The sequence below is a fragment of the Aphis gossypii genome, chromosome 1, assembly GCF_020184175.1.
Source record: "Aphis gossypii isolate Hap1 chromosome 1, ASM2018417v2, whole genome shotgun sequence".
NCBI classification, from domain to species: Eukaryota; Metazoa; Arthropoda; class Insecta; order Hemiptera; family Aphididae; genus Aphis; species Aphis gossypii.
The window spans coordinates 4,373,558-4,396,024 of record NC_065530.1 but is presented as its reverse complement, the minus strand read 5'-3'; the positions used below and the strand labels follow the sequence as shown (position 1 = coordinate 4,396,024).

Genomic DNA, 22,467 nt, shown 5'->3' with positions numbered 1-22,467 from the left:
TTATTATAGTAACTCGATGGATTAATATTAAATTAATTAATTAATCAATATAATATATACTAAATAAACACTAAATAAATTTCGAAAAGAAAATAGTTTTCTTCATTATTATCGCTCATGCTCAAATAAAGCAAAAAATACACAAATTGATTTAAGAATCATTAATAATTGCTAACAAAAGCTTTCACGCGCGTGGGAATATATTTTTCGAGTTAAAGTTCTTTTTGTGTTTCACACAAATTATGTAATATAATTTTTATGGGGGAAAAAAGGTACTAAGAATTAAGATAACTGTAAACAACCTAGTGTGTCTTTTACTCTTTCAGTAGAAGTCGGCAGATTTTGTTTTACTTTTTAAATATTAAAACATTTAAAACTTTAGTTTTAATAGTATTATTTCCCAAACGTTATTATATTATTTACTAAGTATAAGATAAAATCAACAATTCTAAAATACACAGATACAACTGATATAAGGTATAACATTAAAAAACATCTGCACAATATTCTTATTTTCCTGTTTTAATGGATGAAACTAGAATAAGAAATTTAAGCTAATAAAATTATATGATGATTTAATCGCTAGCGAGTGGTGAGTGATGTTTAAACATTGGCACGTTGTAAAATGATACAACTAAATAGCATTACTATTTTAAAATCTTCTATTAAACTTTCTAGTAAAATAATATTATTATAATTTATGATACACGTATGTTATGTATAATTATAATTTTACCTTGTAAATATTTATAATATAGGCATATAGCCACAGGTGTATTTTTGGCGATAACATTTTTATTTCTTGTACGTATGATGAAGTAAGAATTATTTTGCTTTTACCAATACCGGAATAATTAAAAAAATAATGTTTGTATTTAGCAGCTAATTTACTATAATTTAATGAAATTAAAATATAAAAAGTAGGTTAAGTAATTAGGAAAGTAATTTACAATGAAAATTAATTAATATACATATGTAAAAAAGTTAAATAATTATTCATGATTGTTTTTCAACCTAACCTGGATGATAGTGGGGTGGGGATTTAAACACTCTATTTTAGCATTTTTAACTATAATTTAAAAATTTAAAAATGTTTTTATAATATTTTAATATAACCCCTCTGGTATTCTCCCTTTAAAAATTTTAGGGCACGTCAGTGAAGTTATACGTATCACTCATAAAGTAGTTAACCAACTACTTTTAATACTGCTTGATAATATTAAAGTTGAATTAAATGTTTAAATTATTTATAAAAAAAGAACATAGAAATATTCAATAAAAACTAAAAACAAGAATACCATCTGATTTCAAAGTTGAGTATAACTAGTATAAGTACCAAGTTCTAAGTACCTATTCTCATTACTATTATTTTATGAAATTAATAATCTCTATTCTATACAATAAAATGTACAGTAAGTTTATAAGTTCCTAGTACATATGATAGTATGTTAACATGAAGGATTTTTCTTAAAGAACCACTGTTTAACGGCCCTTAACTTAATTTTTTTCCGTAAACGCCAATTATAATTAGGTATACATTTTTAAGTAAATTTTAGCTATGAAGTTAATATTATATACATAATACATATTTCGATAAATTTTTTATAATGTTCTTTAATATCTACAAAACAAAGTATTGGTATTTTAGGTTGTCATGAAAATAATTATAAATTTAACAAATATTTATTAAGTATTTTAACGTGCATGACGCGTAACTCCTGCATATTATAAAATATTTTTTCTTCGTTGATAAAATTATATTATAAAAATGGCACGAGTTTCAAACAATTTATTAAAAATGTCACTTTGTTTTACTTTGTCGGCGTTTTACAAATTTATTTTAATTTATAGTAACTTATAATAACCATTTTAACTCAATGCCTATAAGATGGTTAAAACTGATTGACTTTTCAATAGACGGATGTATAAAAACTGTATAAATATATTGATATATTAATTTATAATTATAAATGGTTAAACGGCGTATAACTTGATAAATTAATTAATAAGTTACATATTGTTTCACGAAGTTAATCATTTTAATCATTTAAAAAGTATAGGTACTAAAACGTGAAGTTCTAATGATTATTTCTATTATTTTTTAATAATATAGTAATATTTTATAAAAACCTGGTGTCTTTTTAAAACAATTATGGAAGTATATTTCCAATATATATTTGAACACTGCAACTGAATAAATTTACTATATTAAAGAAAATTATAAAAAAATTTAAAACGTTTAAGTAATTCAGCTGGTATATTGTAGCAAATTGGTATTTAAATACTTTTTCATGATTTAATTAAAAGTATTAATAAATTACGATGACCTTATTATTATTTTAAAAAATCATCAATTTAATTTATGCAATAGATTTATTTTACCATAATTCACAGACAAAATATGAGTATACTTAGAATTTGGCTAATTTGTATATTATTGTCATCAATTGAAACTGTAACAAATTATTGTATTTAAATTATTATATTTAAAGATATTCTATTTATATTATTACTTCTTTATTAATTATTATACAATTTCAGTTTTTAAAAAAATGATATGAATAGGTTACCTTTAGTTGAAACTAACATTTAAAATTCAAATAAATACTCTTCATCAACTCTTATTTATAAAAATATTATACTGATTTTAAGATGTATATAAATTAATAATAAAATAGTCAAGTCTAAAAATTAAGATCTATTATAAATCAAGTTAAAATGTTAACTATTATTTGCTAAAATATGAATATGTATTTAAAGAATTGTATCTGATATATCACTTAGTTGAGTGTTTTTTATTCTTTTATAGTATGGTAAATTTAAAATGTATAGTTAAAAAAACCTTTTTTATGAATTGTACCATTATATTATATTATAATAATAGATATTTCAATAGAATTATTATAAAGTATGTATCAATAACGTACTAATTTAGGATTATAATAATAGGTTAATAGTATACATTTGGTTGATTTAATTCTATTTAATTTTTTTCTATTCAAACGGCCATATAAAATAATTTCAATTTTATGTTTATGGTATAAACTTGCCATTAAGCTCATCGATTTACAAATACACTTATTTTATCGTTGTCGGTTTACTCACTTTATGTCTTAATGTTATCGTTAGAAAATTTATTTTAAGGGTACTATATTATAGGTACTATACACCCTCTCGTGGCGTTCACCCTTTTGATTATTGTTTGTATAAAAACAAAAGAAAATAAACAGATGAATACGCCTTAATTGACTTTTGCATAATTAAATCCATAAACATTATTCTAAAATTGTTTCCTTTTATCACTTTTCTGTAATTATACGCACATCTTAAAAACACCAAGATTTGGAATTATGTTTCTAAACATTTATAATTTACATATCTTGTTCAATTCTCTTTGTACTATTGGAGTATTATCATAATTACTATAAAACATGGGCAGCCAAACAGTCGATTACGATCGACCGGTCGATCGAGAACAATTTCAAAGTTGATCATGTTAGAATTTATTTTTAGGGCCACCCGCCCTATATGTTTCTTTATAATTATAGTTATTGAATAATAAAAAAAATTTTCTTTGGAAGTTGATCCTCAAAAGTGAAGTGTATTTTAGTAGATCGTGACCAAAAGAAGTTTAGCTACCCCTGTTATAAAACATAAAACCACAGCTAATATTACAATTTACTAACAGCTCCTTATATTTTAAAATATAACAGAGCTTACAATAAAGTATAAACTTATCTTTTGAACTTGTGTCTGGTAAGTATAAAATTAATAATTACTTTTTGTTCACACTTTGTTATTAAAATACTGAAAATCGATTTACTTTATTTTAATAACTACAAAATGTAATAATGATTAAACCTAATAAAATAAAAATTAACTGACATCAGTTAATATCACTGAATATAGGTAATATCTAGTAATTTTTTTAAGACTAAGGCGATCTATACTATACGGGGTGATTCACAAAACATGTTCATCTCTTTTGTCTTCTACAATCGTGTAATTAATAATTATTTAAAATACAAATTTTGGAATTTTTAAGTATACATTAAGACTATATTTAAAAATTCTGTTAAGCAATAGCATAAATATATCTAATAACTGTAAAAAAAAATCTTTAAGTTTATTTAAAAATGTCTAAAAGCACAATTTGAATAAATTCATTATTAAAAGATAAAATGGGGTTGGACATGCCTATGAATCGCTCTGTATATTGTCGAAATATTCTAATATGTGACATTGTAGTTAAAAATTATATTTACGGATTATATGTAATCATGCATAATAAAACTACTACGATATTATTGTGCGTTGTGAGTTTGGTGAGAAATTAATAATTGAAATAACTTAGTATTATTAAAAAAAAAAACAAATGTCACGAATAACCACATAATAATTTAGACACCCGGTAATATTACAGTTAGGCAATGAGCCCAACCTAATCGCATAGTACAGTACAAGATGACAGTTTCAGAGTTGCACGATTTTTGTAAAAACACACTAAAATACTTCAGAAGACAACTTTCAGTTTGAGACCGGTTCCGTTTTACGAGCGTACTGTACCGTAACAATAACAATAATAATAACAAAATAATATGAAAGAGTATAGAAGCTAAAAAACAGTCTTATAATTGATCGCCTTTTGGATTTAGTTATGTAAATCCTGTGGCTAGCTTTATGTAATGCCTAATATTGTTTATTCGTATTCATTAAAAGGTCGGCATGCAGTATGGTAAAACTGGAATAAAAAGGTATTTTTTTTTATTTATCATTCCAGGAATCGTTTGGTGTAAAAAATTTTTTTTCTTACAAATCGATTTCATTGCATAATTTAAATATGCCTGTAACACGTGTATTGTATAATAATACACGTGGTATAATACTATACAGTTCAAATAAAAATTACAATAAATCATATTTCTAATTTTTTTCTCAAAACCAAATTATATAATAATAATATAATGATACCTCAAAATTTTCAAAAAACAAGAATATTAAATATTATTAAGATTTAAAAAAGTAAATAACACATGACTAATAAAAATTTTATTTTTTACAATGTACTATAGTATACTTATACCTTTATTTAATAAATGTATTTTAAGTTTTAAGCCATGTAGTATAAATCCGTTTAAAAACAAAGATGTAAGTATTAATTTAATAATGTCTAACCTTATTCATCTCGAATCTCAACCAATTAACTCTTGAATCTTGACATCTCCAATACTTCATAGCCTTGGATTAGGTTAGGTTAACCTAACCTTGAACTTACTTCCTAAACGTTAGAGTTTGTCATTAATTTTGTATTTATTTTTGGAATCATAGACATCAAAACCATATTCATTATATTATAAATTATAATATCGATTTTTCTATTTCATGTCATTCTATTTACCTACTTGTACTTGAGTTATTATGAGAATACTTATCTATAACAGTGAATCAGTATCATAGAATTATTGAATATTTGATCGGTTAATACAAATATGTTATTTGCTTATGTCATAATATTATGTAACCAGTATAATAACCACTGCATTAGTTTAAAACTTTTTATTGTTTACACTTTTTACTATTAATTTATGCCTTAATTATAGGCTTAAATTGTAAATAATAATATAATTATTATTATTAATTACAAATTATTCGCTCAAAAATAATGTGTATGTATTATGTACAAGTAATAGCGACGAACAGGTGAAGCATACTAAAATGTAAACATACAATTATTGAATGATAAATGTTGAGTTTTGTTTATTGACCTAGTAGGTATTGGTATTATGCTGCTATAAAGAATAATATGAACAACCAAAAAAAATATGTATCATAAAATAATTGTATGATAAAAAATTTTTTGTTGGACTATAAATTATTTTTATCTATAATATTTTATATTTCATTACTAAGTAAAAACTCATAATTACTCATTTTTTAATGGCAAACAATACTCTTAAAATTGAGATAAAATAATATTCAAACAGAATTATAAATAACATCTATATAACACAATTAATTTCAAGGATTTATCGTTATATCCGATAGCGGTGATATACCTATAATAATGGTGAAACGGTCTATTAATTTGATATTACGTGTTTATCTCTTGCTCTCAAAACTAGAACCTAAAGTATTGTATGCATAATTTATTAATTACATTGTATTCGATACAGATAGTAAACCATACTTCAATACCATCTATTGTTGACACGAGTGTCGTTAGGAATTTGTATAACTATAAAATATATTATGCTGTTTATATTTAAAAAAAAAAAAAAAACATTCACTAATTTCTCTATTTGAATTTTTATTTTTTTGGCTATAATAATATTATAGCTGCGTTAATGGGAGTATAAAAAGTATGTCCAATTCCAAAAGTGCGTCTGTAATGACTATAACATATCCCCTGCAGCCTTGCTGAACACACTTAGATTGTCGATTATTTTTCGTATACTATTGCAGCAGAAAATATTATCACAGCTATAGTCTCATTAGTACATAACATTTAGTAGGTATATAATATTATGATATTGTGATATCATAATAAACCAGAATGAACCATGAAGGTCTAAACCAGTGCGTGACAGTATTTATCAGTAACATAAAGTAGTATACAGAAATCAATAATAAAAAAAAACCAAACTATACATTCAAATTCTTGGTGTTTTTATGAGAGTAGCAGTGCAATAAAAAAAAAACCTTAATTGATATTATGTGCTCGTAGAAAATTTGTTTTTACGTATACCTTTATTCCTAGAATTTTATTTTATTCAAATGGTCATGATCATGAATAATTAGAACGATCCACGTATTTTATTGCTCTCAGTTGGCTGGCCGCTGCTACAGGTTTTATTCGTTTGATGACGACGATCAGATACTGTCGTACGAGAAGACGAGTCGTGATAAAATGACAAAAAAACCAGCGCGTGACCACTATTGCATAAATGCCTTATTAATAAAGATATCTAAAAAAATAAATCGAAAAAACATCGCTAACTCTAGAATATAATATACTGATTTATATAGGTGCTGAGGCTGCAGTCACCGCAGTCGTCGGTGCTATCTCCGGGATTTTTACTGCAGGAGCAGATCGAATGTGTATTAAATTTTGACAACTGCGTAATGCGTATACTCGCCAAGAAAACAGAAGATTCATGGATAATTATTTCTCTGGTTATAGATAAATCAAAAAAAAAAAAAAAAAATCTAGAACGAAATAAACTCGCAAAAAAAATTAATAAGCCACTCGCATAACTATTAGCCGGCGTGTGTATTTATAAATATATATATAATATACTCGTACACGTATAGCGAGATGAAGAAGCAAAAAATACGATCTCGTCGCTGGATAACAATGATAATAATAATACGATATGTATACATATAACGATGACGACGCATCAGCAACATCCGACGACGATAATATAATGATGTAATCTCGATGATTGCGGTCGTCTAGAGAAACGACGGTTTTTCGATTTGTATAGAAATGAATTCGTTACCTATATACTATATCTTTTTCGAGAGAGAGTTTATTATATATTTTACTTTTTTCTCTCCCCTCTTATTTCGTTGTCCCGCGCGCGTGATGTATATCACGTGATATTACTTATATATTATATATATATATATATATATATTATATATATATATAATATGCCTCCTTAAAGGGACCCGTGGCGGGGGTGGTTGATGTCCGGAAGACGACTACACGTGGGGGGTGGATGGGATGCTGTACCCCGCGGTAGGTGCGCGCCAGGTTGGGACTGACGCGCCACGACTGCCGAGGATTGAATTGTGCCGTTTGATCTGTGCCAGCAACCCTATGTATATATACACCGGCACGTCCGTCTCCATGGTTACTGCGAGCGCGAGGCTGCGGACGTCTGTCCGGTTTTTGTTGCGCGCGTATACCGTGCCTCCGCGCACCCCCTCTCGAAGCGACAACACGCCGCCGCAGCCCTTGCAGCAGTAGACGATTCCTCATCCCCCCGGTCGCCGCCGCCGATGGTTAAAAGGGAGAGCGGAAAGTGACTGGGACGAATAAGACCCCTCGGGGGACTTTCGCGTAGGGACAAGAAATTGATATCGATGACAGCCGTCAAAAACACACCCGACTGCCGTCTCTGCCACCTCGCCATTCGTATATATATACATATAATATTTCCTCTCGCCACGTTTATCGCGCTCTCTCTCTCTCTCACCCACACTACTAACCCACACGCAGACATATACATTTCGCGGGTTTCGCGATGAATCTCCGTTATTATTATATTAGTTTATCGTATTGTTTCGGTGTAGTGCGTGTGTGCGAGAGAGAGAGAGAGCGAAAGCGCCTATAGCTATACCTCTGCAGTCCGTTTATATCGTCGTTTACCTCTCCGTTTCTCTCGGGTCTTATGGTCCTTTACACGCGTCCAAAACGGTAAATCTCTTTCTCTCTGCCTCCGTGTCTTTCTCTCTTCCTCTTTGCACTGCGATTCGCGTGAATTCGTCGCGGCGTCAAACGGACCGAGCATTCGCGGAATCGTGTCGGCCGCAGAACAATCTCTCTTCGCAATTTAGTCCGCTGCTGCCGTCTTCCGTCGTCGACCCCGATGACGGCGTAACGAATACATATTATATACATTGCAGAGTTTACATTAGGTGTATTAAATATGTATATTATATATCGTTTGAATCGATTGTCGTACAAGACGACCGGACGCGCACGATCTTTACCTACACGACTGTACCGGGTACGGCGAAAACAATATTATACTGTCGACAACAATTTTCACACGGAGTGTATACGATGAAGTACCGATAATACCTATTTTTCGAGTGCGCGTAATATAATATTATTATACGCGTTTGATTAATTATTTATAACAAACGCGTATACGGGTACCAGTATTTTTTGCACGGAAAATATGTTGTTTTTTAAACTATGTCGTTAAAACAATTTAAAATAATTTATCTGCCTATTTATATTGAAACAAACATTTTTATTTAATTTAACTAAACTGTATATATTGTATAAATATTTTATTATAACTATTACTTGATAATATGAGTAATGAGTAGTTACTAAAACATTAGTAATAATAAATGATTCTTTTGTACATATTAATATGTATGTCACTGAAATCCTCCTAAACAGTTGGACCGATTTTGATGAAATTGTTGTTTATTTAAGTGGTTCCCTGGATAGTTTAGATTCAAAGTTGGCATGGTAGTAATTCTGCAATCGGATTCTAGGAAATGTTGACACTAATATGTCTTAAATGAAATATCACATATGTGTGTATCTTTGATGCCAATGATCTCGGGAACCACTCATCCCATCATCGTGTAGTTTTTTTTTTTTTAAAAAAAGAATATTCTATGGAGCCGGTTTTAAGCAAATAATTTTATGGATCCAATTTCCGTTCATGGAATATTGAGCGATAAAACATTAATAATATATCAATGAAACATTCTTTAAAATTTTAATTTAATTAAAAAATGGTAAAACTTTTTTCCTGGCAAAGTCAGTCTTAATACAACTAGAAAAATTATCACTATTGTATTAACTTAAATAATGATAAAAAAAAATTATAATTTGGCAGTTAATTGATAAACGATTTAGAACGTTCAGGCGGATATAATTTTAAGTCCATTCTATAAACTAATTAACAATCAAATTATAAGTTTTTAAAACAATTGGTAAATACGTACATAAAAGTATAAAAGGAATGCCATGTATTCTGTAAATAACAAATTAAATAAAGTTTAAACCACATAAGAAAATATAGAAAATAACATAATAAAAAATCGATAGAAAATACATAACCATCCGAGTGAAAATTTTTTTTAATAAAATGCAAGTTTTAAATGGTTAAAAAAACACAGGCAACAACAGTTGAAATAGTTGTATCAAGTTGATATGTCAAAAATATTATTTTACCTAGGTACACCAAATCAAAAAAACTGAAAATATTATTTTTACCGCGTACACTTTACGCTAATTAAATATTATTATTAATATCAAATATTAAACATTACATTAGCAACCAAATTTAACAAAGACGCATTTTATAGACAGGACAGCTAGTATTATATATATATATATATATATTATGCAAATGTAAATTAAAATATTATCACCAAAATCAAAATTAATATGAAATAAATTATAATTATATATTTGTTTTGAATTAATTGATAAAACATATATTTATAACAATGTAATGGACCAGTATATAGTATGTTATAACTCATGAAAATGTTTGAATTTTATAAGCATTTAATATTTTTTAAGAGTAAATAACTATTTTATAGTATTGAAAGAAGTCTATGATTCGTTTTATAGTTTAAAATATACAATGGTCGGTGAATAATGATAACCTGTCAAACGGTTAGTAATTCACGGTTTATACATTTATGCTGCGAATTGCGATATGCCTAGGTATAGAATTTAATCGATTTCCGCATTAAACTTCGAGTTTATAAATAAACGATACACTCGAAAAGCTGCGGTGAACCTTTTATAATCCAACTTCCATTTTTATTGTTCACGCTGCCAACGACCCGGCGTGTCAACTAATAGTTAGATTATATGAGTTTTTCCGCACTAAACACTTTAAGTTTAGTCTCTATTTAATATAATATTTGAAAATTATGTCAAAAACGCTTTTAATTTTTTACACGTTACCCAATTCCATTATATTGTTGAAATCCTAACAATACTAATAGATATCATAATATTTTAAAAGATTTGAATCCATCGTCTATGAATTATAGGAGTAAAAGAATTTCAATATTAAATAAATATTATATTTTATTTTTATGGAGTAGTCAGAAAAAAAAGTACTGAGCTTTCTACAAAAAATGTTTATTACATTGAAAATATTATGTAATACCTATTATGTTTGAAAGAGTAAACACAACATGTATCATTCCTACTGACAAGTAATAATACTATGATATTATACAGTATATAGTTCAACTTTAAATAAATTTAAAATGAACAATATCGTATTCAAATTATTTTAACTGTGTAAAATGCATGTATATATCATTTTGTAAATTTATGTTCATAAACAATTGTTATTGCAAATACAAATTAAAATCAATTTTTCGAGTTCTTTACCGTAGAAATAATAAAAAATAAATTCATTGCCCAACAACAGGTAGGTACATATATTCATCTACATTCTACCTACACAGTGTATAATATGTACATACTAAATATATTAATAAATTAAACATAAAATGGCGTTGAGAGTTTAATATAATTTTAAAAATCAATTAACATTTTTATTACATTTACCTATATAATATAGGACACATTTTAGTAATTTAATATTGTTGTGCCATCATTTTTTTTAACATACTTATACTATTCCATTACACCAAAAAAAAAAAATAAAACCTCAATATTGTATTAAATCTCTACACAGTATGAAAAACTTTCATTTATTAAAGTCCATTTATTATTTTTATTTACTCGAATACCTCGCAGCGCAATACTGCAATATTAGTATTATATTACTGCCGGAATAGTGTTTGTTCAAACAAAATAAACGAGAAATAAAACATGATCGTGTTCTGGTTTGGTTTTTATAACTACTTCAATAATCCTTTACAATAATATTTGTATATTTTAATTTTATTAATACGCATCTCTATTACACGCGTATTCAAAATAACTAATTGTTTCAATTGTTAAACAAATATTATAAAATGTACCTCTAGGCTTCAGTAAAATAACAGAAAATCATTTTGAATTTTTTATAATGCACATTTTTAATTGTTATTTAAACCAGTAAGTATTGTTATCTTAAATAACATTTCGGATGCGCGTATCTTGCGATTCGTATTATTTAGTTTTGAATAAAAAATGATAAATGGTATACAATGATAAATGCATTTATTTAGTTCGGTTATTTTATATATTTACTTTTAATACGACACTACTATATCGTTACAAAGACCGTATGAAGAGGAAAAAAACCATTGCCAGGTCTAAAGCGACTAAAGCCTTCCCTTGTGCACTAGATCACGCTACGCCTATAGATATATATCACACACTACGCAAACAAAAGTTCTCACTTCCCGTTTTTGTAATTCATTATAAAAGGGCTTTTTTTATACTAAAATTTGATACGACATGCATATAATATTATGGTCCCTCATATCATCCCATACGATAGTGGTGTGTAATGTTTCGTAGGATCGAATAACGAAAATCGTAAAAAGGGGAGAGGTGCCTTGGTCATTGATTACCAATAGAAAAACAAAATACATGAATCATAATGCACTCGTTATATATATACTAATATATAACTCTACATTTTTCAAACATTTAATATCAAAATAATATATATATTTTTTTTTTTGACTATTATAGACCGTTTAAATAAATATACGTTGCGGTTAAAAATATTTGTCCTAGTAGATGAGGTAAGAAAATACAAATTCCAGCGTAATTACTCTATTTAATTTTATATTAACTTACATCTGGAAAATATACAACATTATTTATTAAATATTTTATAATTGTAACCGGCACAAAAATGTCAAATTTTTATAAAAAAAAAATCTCATTCACTAAATAATATTTAATATTTATATTATAGTGTATGATGTCTATTGTACGTATTATGCACTTTTAAATCTGAAACCTGAATTAAGAATTTAATTTAATTAAAATCGTTCGAATTTTGTTACAGTAGGTATTTTAATTTTTCTTTGTGTATGAAATATGCTCCTTTTGTTTAATGCGACTTCAAAAATGTGAACATACAAAACTATTTTAGTCTTGTTGAATGAATTTTTATTCGTCGTTTTAAGACAAGATATCATAATTACATTTAAAAAAATATTTACACATGAACCTACAATACTATTATAGAAATAGATGCTTAAAATCGTACACTGCACACTGACCTCAACCAGTATGTTTACACATATTATTTATGCCAATAAAGTGAAAACAAATCAATTGATTAACGACACTTTTGTCGTTTTGACGTATTTAGTTTTTGCGATATTACTATACAGGTACTATAAGTATATTGACATCTGACACTGTATGTTATTATGGTTACGCATGTGTGTTGAACGATTAAGAATTTTAATTTATCGAGTGCGAATTGTTAATTTGAACGAATCCTTTGTGAAACTACTATAATGTAGTTATTAAATCGTAGTCCGTAGACAAGATAAAACGTTCGTTTTGATTCGACAATCAAAACAACGACTATTATCAAAAGCCGTTCATAGTATTTAATAACTCATTTACAGTTACAGATGTCAGACAGATTAGTATAAGCCGTAGCTTTGTTTACGACTAAAGTGTATACGTAATTATTACATTTAAAATTAGCGGTTTATCGTACGAAACATTTTTTTTTATGTGTGTAATTTTTCATTGATAATGTAACAAACTAATTTGTTTACAACAGTACACATTTATGTACCCAATACAAACACATAATAATATGAGTGTTATCATTATCATTATGTACATGCAACTACGTAATAAGCTAATAAATGTTTCAATAATTTCATTAACGCGTTGAATAAGTATATTAAAATAACATAAGATTTATATTAAATTCATCGTACTTTCTAGCCGGCATAATTATTGTTATATAGGTACCTACGCTGAATAAACGCCGATTATGCGATATAATATTATGATTCTGCGCGGTGGATAAATAATAATAATATTCTTCTTTGCAGTAATTAATGTTTATTATTGTTGGCAAAAACGAATTTAACGTCCCTTCCATAAGTTTACGGTTCACGATGACGATCAAAATAAATACAATCTCACTCTGCAGTTTCGGGACAAACGGAGTTTGTGAATCCTATACCGGGTGCGGTGTAATTAGTCCCACAGGTCGTTTATTTGTGTTGTTTACGTTTGTGCTGAAGAAATTGAAAAGTTATTCCCAGCGAGTTTGCAGCACGCGTCCGGCTTAAAGGGCTGTTTTCGCGCGTTCCCTATTTTTTGTCGTCTTCTTTTTTTCTTTTCCACCTCTTTCTCTTTTTCTTCTTATTCCTCTCCTCCTCTTCCTCCTCGTCAGTCTGTTTGTTTGCTTTTATCGATTCGTCGAGTGAAACGGACTTTTATAAGTCCAAATTATTATAATATGATAATTTGGAGGTTCGGGTGAAAAAAGCGTCGGACTATTTTAATCCTTTTATAAAAATAATTCTCAAGCACTTTCTTTTTCCTGAAAACAATAAAAATAACCAAAATCAAAAATCCTTTGAAATGATAAAAATAAATCTTTTAGTCACATTAGCTAGGTATGTATTTATTACATTACCATATAATAATGCACCTATAATGTTTGCTCGGTATACCTACTTGTGTTTTTTGAATAAAAATAGTACGTGACAATGTGAAGAATAAATATGTTAAGTGTAAACACTATAAACACTTAACGGTTGTAGGTATATATAAATGGCTTAATTATTCTGTTTAATATGGTAAGTTTATGCGTAATCGGTGTTACAAGCTTTAACTGTTATATAATATTATAGTAAATAGTTTGTTATCCCATATTTTAACTAAGTATTTTTTTATTTTTAACATGTTTTTCTTATCATAAAATCTGCAATAAATCTACAATTATTTAAAACTCTATAGTCTATATTTTTTATTTTTTTTTAAGTTTGTGGAAACCAGAAACCACGTGATACAAATTTTTTGATTTAAAAAATTGCAAGTACTGAATTACGTATATCCATAACACATTCATATTCCATATATACTGCAGGGTGTTATGCCGTGTTAATTCTCATAAAGTAAATACACAACAACACGCCTTCAATCTTACAAGTATATAAGGAAACTGTTTTCGGTTATTAAAATATTATTGAATATACAATAATTTTTCAACTTCAGTTGAAAAAGTATATTTTAATACAGTTTTATTATTAAAACAAAATGTCATCATCAAGTAGTATTTTACCTATTTAGTCCACCTAGAAATTAATTTCTATTTAACATAGAAGTACCTACTTGACAACCAATTCCGTAATTGGCAACCAATCCGTAGACGTTTTAAAAAATATTTATCATATTAACATCAAAAATCTTTATATTTTTACTAAAAAACCAAATTTACAGATGTGTTTGATACAGCATATACCCATATCAGCTGTATTTATATATAAAATATAAATACATAATATACTTTTAGCTTAACCCTCCGACTTACAGCAACCACGCAAGAGACACATTAGATACTAGGTATATACATCTATTTATACTGTGAATTATTGTCATTATGGGACACTATATTTATGCTTCGTTTTGGGGTCGGTTTTCTAGTCTCTTGCACGTGATTAGCGTTCGAAAAACAAAGTAAAAGAAAAAGGAAAAAGGTTCGTTTCCGAGGACGATTTGTGTTTTGTACGTTGTACAATATATATATAATGTATATGTGTGTGTGTGTGTGTTTGGCACTTGTTCTCGTTTTGAAGGTATTTCCCTTCCTACCATCCACCCCGTTCACACCGGTGTCGCTTAAATTACGCAAAAACAATCTATACCAGATGACAGTTGAAATGTGGCACATTTCCACTGGGACCCCATGAACACTATGTGCTATATAAGTAAGCCCGCCGCTGTAGACGATTTTCATTTATACATTGTCTAGAATACGTCTCGAAGACGCCGACGAGATGTTTATATATCTGTAGAGGTTGCAGCTATTTTTCGTTAATTTTCATTTTTACAACAGCCTTGAACGCAAAATATCTTTACTAACGTTATACAACATAAAACGCATTCGTCTTGTTTTTATATAACAATAATAATATTATACACAGTCCTTGGACAAATTTCGCGGTCGACCCAGAAACAATCGGATTCGGTGATCGCGGCCTCGCCGAGGTCATATTATTATTATTATTATTATTATTATTATTATCGATACGACGACAAAAGAAAGAAAAAACGATCGCTTTTCGATATCACTCATCGTCTCGACACGGTGTTTTTAATTTTATGCGCACCCGTGTAACATATACAGGGTGATTATTTAACTATAAATACTCAATATTTATTATATAAGTATATTTTCTGTTTTTGAAAATAGCTTTTATATTTTTTGAATTTATTTTTAAAACTAATTCGCTAGGTCACTCGTTCGAAATTCATTAGGTAGTTTTTATACGTCGTGAAAATTGTCAGAAATATATTTTGCTCTATGTGGAGGTAAAAGATATATTGACATATCGTCGTTCAAAACAGTAAAAAACAATACGATAACAATAATAATAGTAAAACATATACATATTTAAATATTTTCAAAATTATATTTTATAATAATTTCAAACTATACACCTATTATATTATAAAAAAATATATTTTCATTAACTTTTTGAGATGATTAGATGTTAGCAAAATCGCAATACAAATAAACATTTAAATGTAAGTTACAACGAGTAAAAGATTAAGCACAGTCGATTTCATGAAAATAGTATTTTACCCTGCCAATATTAGGTACCTAAACGATAAGCTTAAGTCTTACTATGTAAGTGTGAAGTTTATAATAATGTATATTAATTAGCTACGTAATTTCGATCATGTCGGACGAAATCTTAAAAAACACTAAACGACCGTCACTAATGTGTTTTTAATTATTCTTTTGTACGGAACGCCATTGCGAATAAATACGCTCGCATTAAATAATCAATCACCGTCCTCGTTAGCCGTTACTACAATCACAATTATAATTTCGTTAAATTTTAACACCAGCGTTAGAATGACAGTGGGACTAAAATCATGTAAATAAATATAGTTTCAAATATAGTAGGTATCTTTAAATAAGGATTTCACACGAACTATTATTTTATATATCTGAGTGGTCTGGCCAACTTTATATTATTGTGACATATGCATAAATACTATATGTATATAATATGTGTGTTTAATATAAAATAAATATGATTATTACACGTTCTCTAATTAAAACTTTGAACACCTCCTAAAAGTTGTGGAATAGTGAAATAAATTTTGAATTTTAGTCAATATCATTATATACGGTCGATATTTATTTTCAAATGTTTAATCAAATATATTACCTACTATTTGACTAGATTAAACTAACGGCGGCAAGCTAATTATGTTGTTATAAAATAGACGATATAACGATCAAGTTAAAATCAAACAAACAGCAAACAGAGACAGAATGACCTCTAAATCCAATCGAAATATTAATTGAGCATTGTACACAGTCATCAAAGTGTATACCCATAAAACGGTACGCTACGTTTGAACATTCAAACGCACTCCACAGTTAGGTAAGGTTAAGTTAGAGAGTAAAATGATGATAATCTGCGCCTTAATACAAATATTGACGATTCAAAATAACGCAACTTGAGGATGGAATAATAAAGTGTACAACACTACAATTACATAGATTAAATGATTATAAATTTATAAAGTTGTATTTTGACTATATACAGTTGAAAAACATGTTAATTAAAACGAAAAATAGCAATACATTTAAAAAAAAATTTAAAAATAAAGCATAATATTAAGTATTAACGTTTATAGAAAACGTAATTAGCTAGGTATTTAGTATAAAATAAATCAAAGTTGAAAAAATAATGTTAAAATAGTTTACAAACGTTTAACCCATGAAATATTCTTATTTTACTATATTGCATTTAGTTAGAACATTGAGAAGAGCCCAAGGGAGGTATTAAATTCTAATTAAATGTGTTAATCCTAGCTGCCCTTCGTTTTTAAGTGTCGGTTTGGATATTTTCGGTATCGGCTCATCGACTTAAAGTGTAAATATTTCTGTTACGATGCATGATAATATATGTCATCGTCAATCATTATTTATTTTAATAATAATAATTTTATTATGATCGATACTATCAATAATGATACGTAGGCATGTAGGTAATAAGCTATTTTACATGATACTATGATAGATCTGAATAAACATAACATTCGTTGTCAATGGTAAGATTTTCGAATCGCCCTCCCCTTCCTCCACGGAAAATGACGTTTGACAATAACACAGAAAAAAAGTGTAATCTGTAAACTGGACAAGTCAAAAACACGAAAATCGCATATGCGACATCACATTCTAGTGGTCTACCAGTCGATTTTGATAACTTTAAATGCACGCCGGTAGACAGCGTTGTTGTTATCGTCAGGAATACGGTGTAGATAATTAATAAAATATACAATTTAAATAGATTTTAGAGTAAAATACGTTATTTAAATCCGGACTAGCCTAATATTTTAGACGTTGCGTCTTTTCTCTCTTCGTGTTTATTACTTAAAAATAGACGCCACACCACAATGCCACATTATCCGTAATTTATGCAATATTTATAATTGCGCGGTTCAGACTAATAGTAGAGACAGTGTTCACATTATCCTTAAAAATTATTTGCTACACATAATATTTATAAATCATACACTTACCGCACGTCAAGAGCGTGAACTGGTGGCGGCCGATTTTACTTCCGTCACGAATAATCGGCTAATGATTGATTTGTCCGAACACTCTTCCACCACAATACCACATACTATAATATTGGCGAGAGATGCGGTTTGAGTAAGTTGTTTTTGATGAGCGAATGGTTTAAGATACTTAGAAGTTAGAATTTCCACTGTGTCGTTGTCGTAGCGATTTTATCTATTTTCTGATGTCTTAATGACGACCCCGTTACCGCCGCCGAGGTGTGCAACGAGAAGTACGCTTACTGGATGACGTTCGCGGCGGTGTCGATAGCGGAAACGCTGTGCCGGCCGATCCTGCGGTTCGTGCCGCTGTACCAGATGTGCAGGACGTGGTTCCTGATCCTGATCTGGTGTTTCGCGCCGATCCGGCGCAACGGTTTCGCGTACATATACGACGCGGTCTTACGACCGTGTTTCGAGCATGGCGTCGTCGGACTGATCTCCAATAAGGTCAGTGGCGTAGCCAAGGGGGGGGGGCTAAAGGGGCTATAGCCTCCCCCATTGGCTGTATTTCTTATATTGTTTTGAAATATTTAAATTTCCTTAAACATTTTACTAATATATTTCTTGTTATTAATTCTATACTTGTATAATAGAATATTTGAGTTAAAAAAGTATTATTAAAAGTGTTTATTAATTTTTTTGTTGTTTTTGATTTTCAATAACTCAAGTTAAAAGTGTTTAGCCCTCTCCATAAAAAAATCCTAGCTTCGCCTCTGAATAAGGTCTTTTAATCTTTTGATTAACAGAGCTGAAATAAAAACTGGAATTTAAGTATTAATTATACAAACAGTTAATTTCTTTTATCATTGTGGATTTTATTTATACGCCTAAAACACGTGACATGGGAATAAATTAGATCTTTTAAAGCTCTGTTAATCATAATCATGTTATTATTTCATCGTTTTAATTAGTTTACGGTGTAAAATAATGCGTTAGCTAATCGTGTATGTTAAATAACAACAAATAACTAATACCACCGTTAATCTTGCAGTGTTCTCATACAAATCGACGTGTCGCACTACTATTATTTTAGTTGGCGATTCGAGCGTTAAAAACGCGCGAAAATCTCAAAAACGTCGTGACGTCTCGATTCGTATGAGAATTTCGCAAAAAATACAATTAGAACGCTTATGACGTATCTGACCCGTTTTGTAAAATGGATGCGACATATCGACATAAATGATATAGATATGATGATATAATGATATAATGATAAGAGATTAAATAGAAAGGCGACTCCTTCCATTACATCCCTGCAAAACGGGTCAGATGCGAAATGGAAAAATTATACATATTGTATTATACAATATACATAAATTAAGGTGTTTCTGAAATGAATGAGGACAAATTTTTTTCTATCTTCAAAATCTGGGTTTCTTCTAGTTATTTTTAGAACATTATCTTAAATGTAAAAATAAGCGTTCTAATTGTATTTTTTGCGAAATTCTCATACGAATCGAGACGTCACGTCGTTTTTGAGATTGTCGCGAGTTTTTAACGCTCGAATCGCCGACTAAAAAAAAGTAGTGCGACACGTCGATTTGTATGAGAACACTGCAAGATTTGTTGTTATTTAACATAGGTACATGATTAACTAACGCATTATTTTACACCGTAAACTAATTAAAACGATGAAATAATAACATGATTATGATTAACAGAGCTTTAAAAGATCTAATTTATTCCCATGTCACGTGTTTTAGGCGTGTAAATAAAATCCGCAATGATAAAAGAAACTAACTGTTTGTATAATTAATACTTAAATTCCAGTTTTTATATTTTCAGCTCTGTTAATCAAAAAATTAAAATAACTTGTTGGAGATGAGTCCGACGACGCCATGCTCGAAACACGGTCGTATGACCGCGTCGTATATGAACGCGGAACCGTTGCGCCGGATCGGCGCGAAACACCAGATCAGGAACCACGTCCTGCACATCTGGTACAGCGGCACGAACCGCAGGATCGGCCGGCACAGCGTTTCCACTATCAACATCGCCGCGAACGTCATCCAGTAAGTGTACTTCTCGTTGCGCGCCTCGGCGGCGGCGGTGACGAGGTCGTACTTGCGCCACACCGGCGGCGAGACCATCAGCGACACGGTGGTCACCGCAGGGTAGACTAGCCCGATGGCGTTGCTCATCAGTTCCGCGCTGGCCCCGTACACGAACAGCACCGACGTGAACAGAATGACGCACAGCAGCACCTTGAACCTGGGCAGACCGGTCAGCGCTTCCGCCCGCCGGAACGCCGCGTCCCAAGGTTTCGATCTGTCGTTCAACGCTTCGTCGATGATGTTCCTCACCAATTCGATCTTCGTAGCAGTGGTCATCGTTCGCCGTACATCAACGAATTACCAAGTGCAATCAGACCGTTTTATGAATAAAATTCGTATTTATTATTGCTGTCGACGTATGTTTGTTGAGTTTGTTTATTAGATATATACACAGTAGATTAGCAACAGTTGGAAACAACAAGTAAACAACACTCCGGCAGTGTATATCTACGGCCTACGCCATAAAAACGTTACAATAGTCAATAATAATTGTTAAGATACGAAAATGTGGGTATTCGGCAAACACGTATCCAGGATCAATTTTGGGGGGGGGGTTTAAAATATACATTTACACATAAAGACGTTGTTAGTTTTTGTTATATTATAAATATATACCTACTTTAAACATTTCGAGGAGGTTTGAACCCCTACCCCCCCCCCTGTATACGGCCCTGGTATTCGGACAATTGACACCCGACGGTTTTGCCGATAATCGGACTTTTTACACCCGATATTTTTAGAACACGGACAATTGACACCGAGCGATTACGATTATGATAATCGCATAATTCCTGAGCATAGATCTTATACTGCTATATAGATAAGCAATGAGCGTATGGAATGCATAACAAGATAGAGGGTGCTGTTTGATTACCCGATTACTCGTACACACGGTCATGATAAAATAAATTTATTTATTTATTTTATCATGCGCACGGTAATATTGGTAACTCCGCAGCATGGGTTATTTATATTGTCTATTGACTATTAGAACTATTATTAATGATTTATCAGCTATTTTATTAATTGCCTAATGTCACAATTTATATATTTCTAAATTCTAATACATAATATACATACGCACGCCTGTCGTCCAAAACGGCTTACCATCATTGCGGGATGTTGTTACGCTGTTCGTAATGCAGTTGTCATCAGCTACAGTTCCTATCTAGTAGTATAAGGTCCATGTTCCTGAGTAGGTAAGTACCTATAGGCAATATAGTTATTAGTTATTAGTTAGTGTCTGTATAGTAGTGTATAGTCATAGACCAAAGTCTTGTACTCTGCAGTTTTATTTAAAAGTAACAGATTCATAATATTCATTCAATATGGACTCAGAATGTTCCGATATAATTGAAATAATTATAACAAAAGTAATAATAAATGATTATAACATTAAATTAATTAATTAAAGTAATTTAACACTAAATTTGAATATTATCTTTTATTTTTATCACCTATTATTTATATTTATATTAATTAATATTTACGAAATAGTTTATCTTTTAATTTTAATAGAATAGACTTTTGAATTGTATTATTATATTATACGATTATACGCTGATTATTCAGTATTTATAAATTTTATATTCGGTGCCAATATTGTCCTATCAGCGGGTGTCAATTGTAAAAAACATAAAATTGACAAAAAAATGTGTTTTGCTGCTGTCTACACAACGTAAAACTTAATGGTTTGATGTTAATTAACTTTGGATTTGGGCAAAATTTATATGGATGATGATACGTTTTCCTTCCCATTTTTTTAGGATTTTCGGTTAAAAATTTGATAGCCATATTATATGACAGGAGTGGCCACAACGAGGCTTAACTTAGACTAAAATTAAATGTAAATAAATGTTCTTTCATTTGATTTAAAATGAAAAATGTATCTTTATTTTATAAATATTTCTTTACAATGTGGCTCACCTCAAACTAACT

At 29.5% G+C, this 22,467-nt stretch overlaps 1 protein-coding gene across 1 annotated transcript; it reads right to left on the bottom strand.

The window, feature by feature from the left end:
* Positions 1 to 13,552: 13,552 nt before the first annotated feature.
* On the bottom strand, positions 13,553 to 21,070 carry LOC114124214 (receptor expression-enhancing protein 5-like). The gene is made up of 3 exons (XM_050197912.1): positions 18,603 to 21,070; positions 18,439 to 18,537; positions 13,553 to 14,207 (listed from the first exon to the last, which is right to left on the bottom strand). The coding sequence occupies exon 1, from the start codon at positions 20,803 to 20,805 to the stop codon at positions 20,278 to 20,280; it is 528 nt and encodes a 175-aa protein (XP_050053869.1). The 5' UTR covers positions 20,806 to 21,070; the 3' UTR covers positions 13,553 to 14,207; positions 18,439 to 18,537; positions 18,603 to 20,277.
* Positions 21,071 to 22,467: the final 1,397 nt, after the last annotated feature.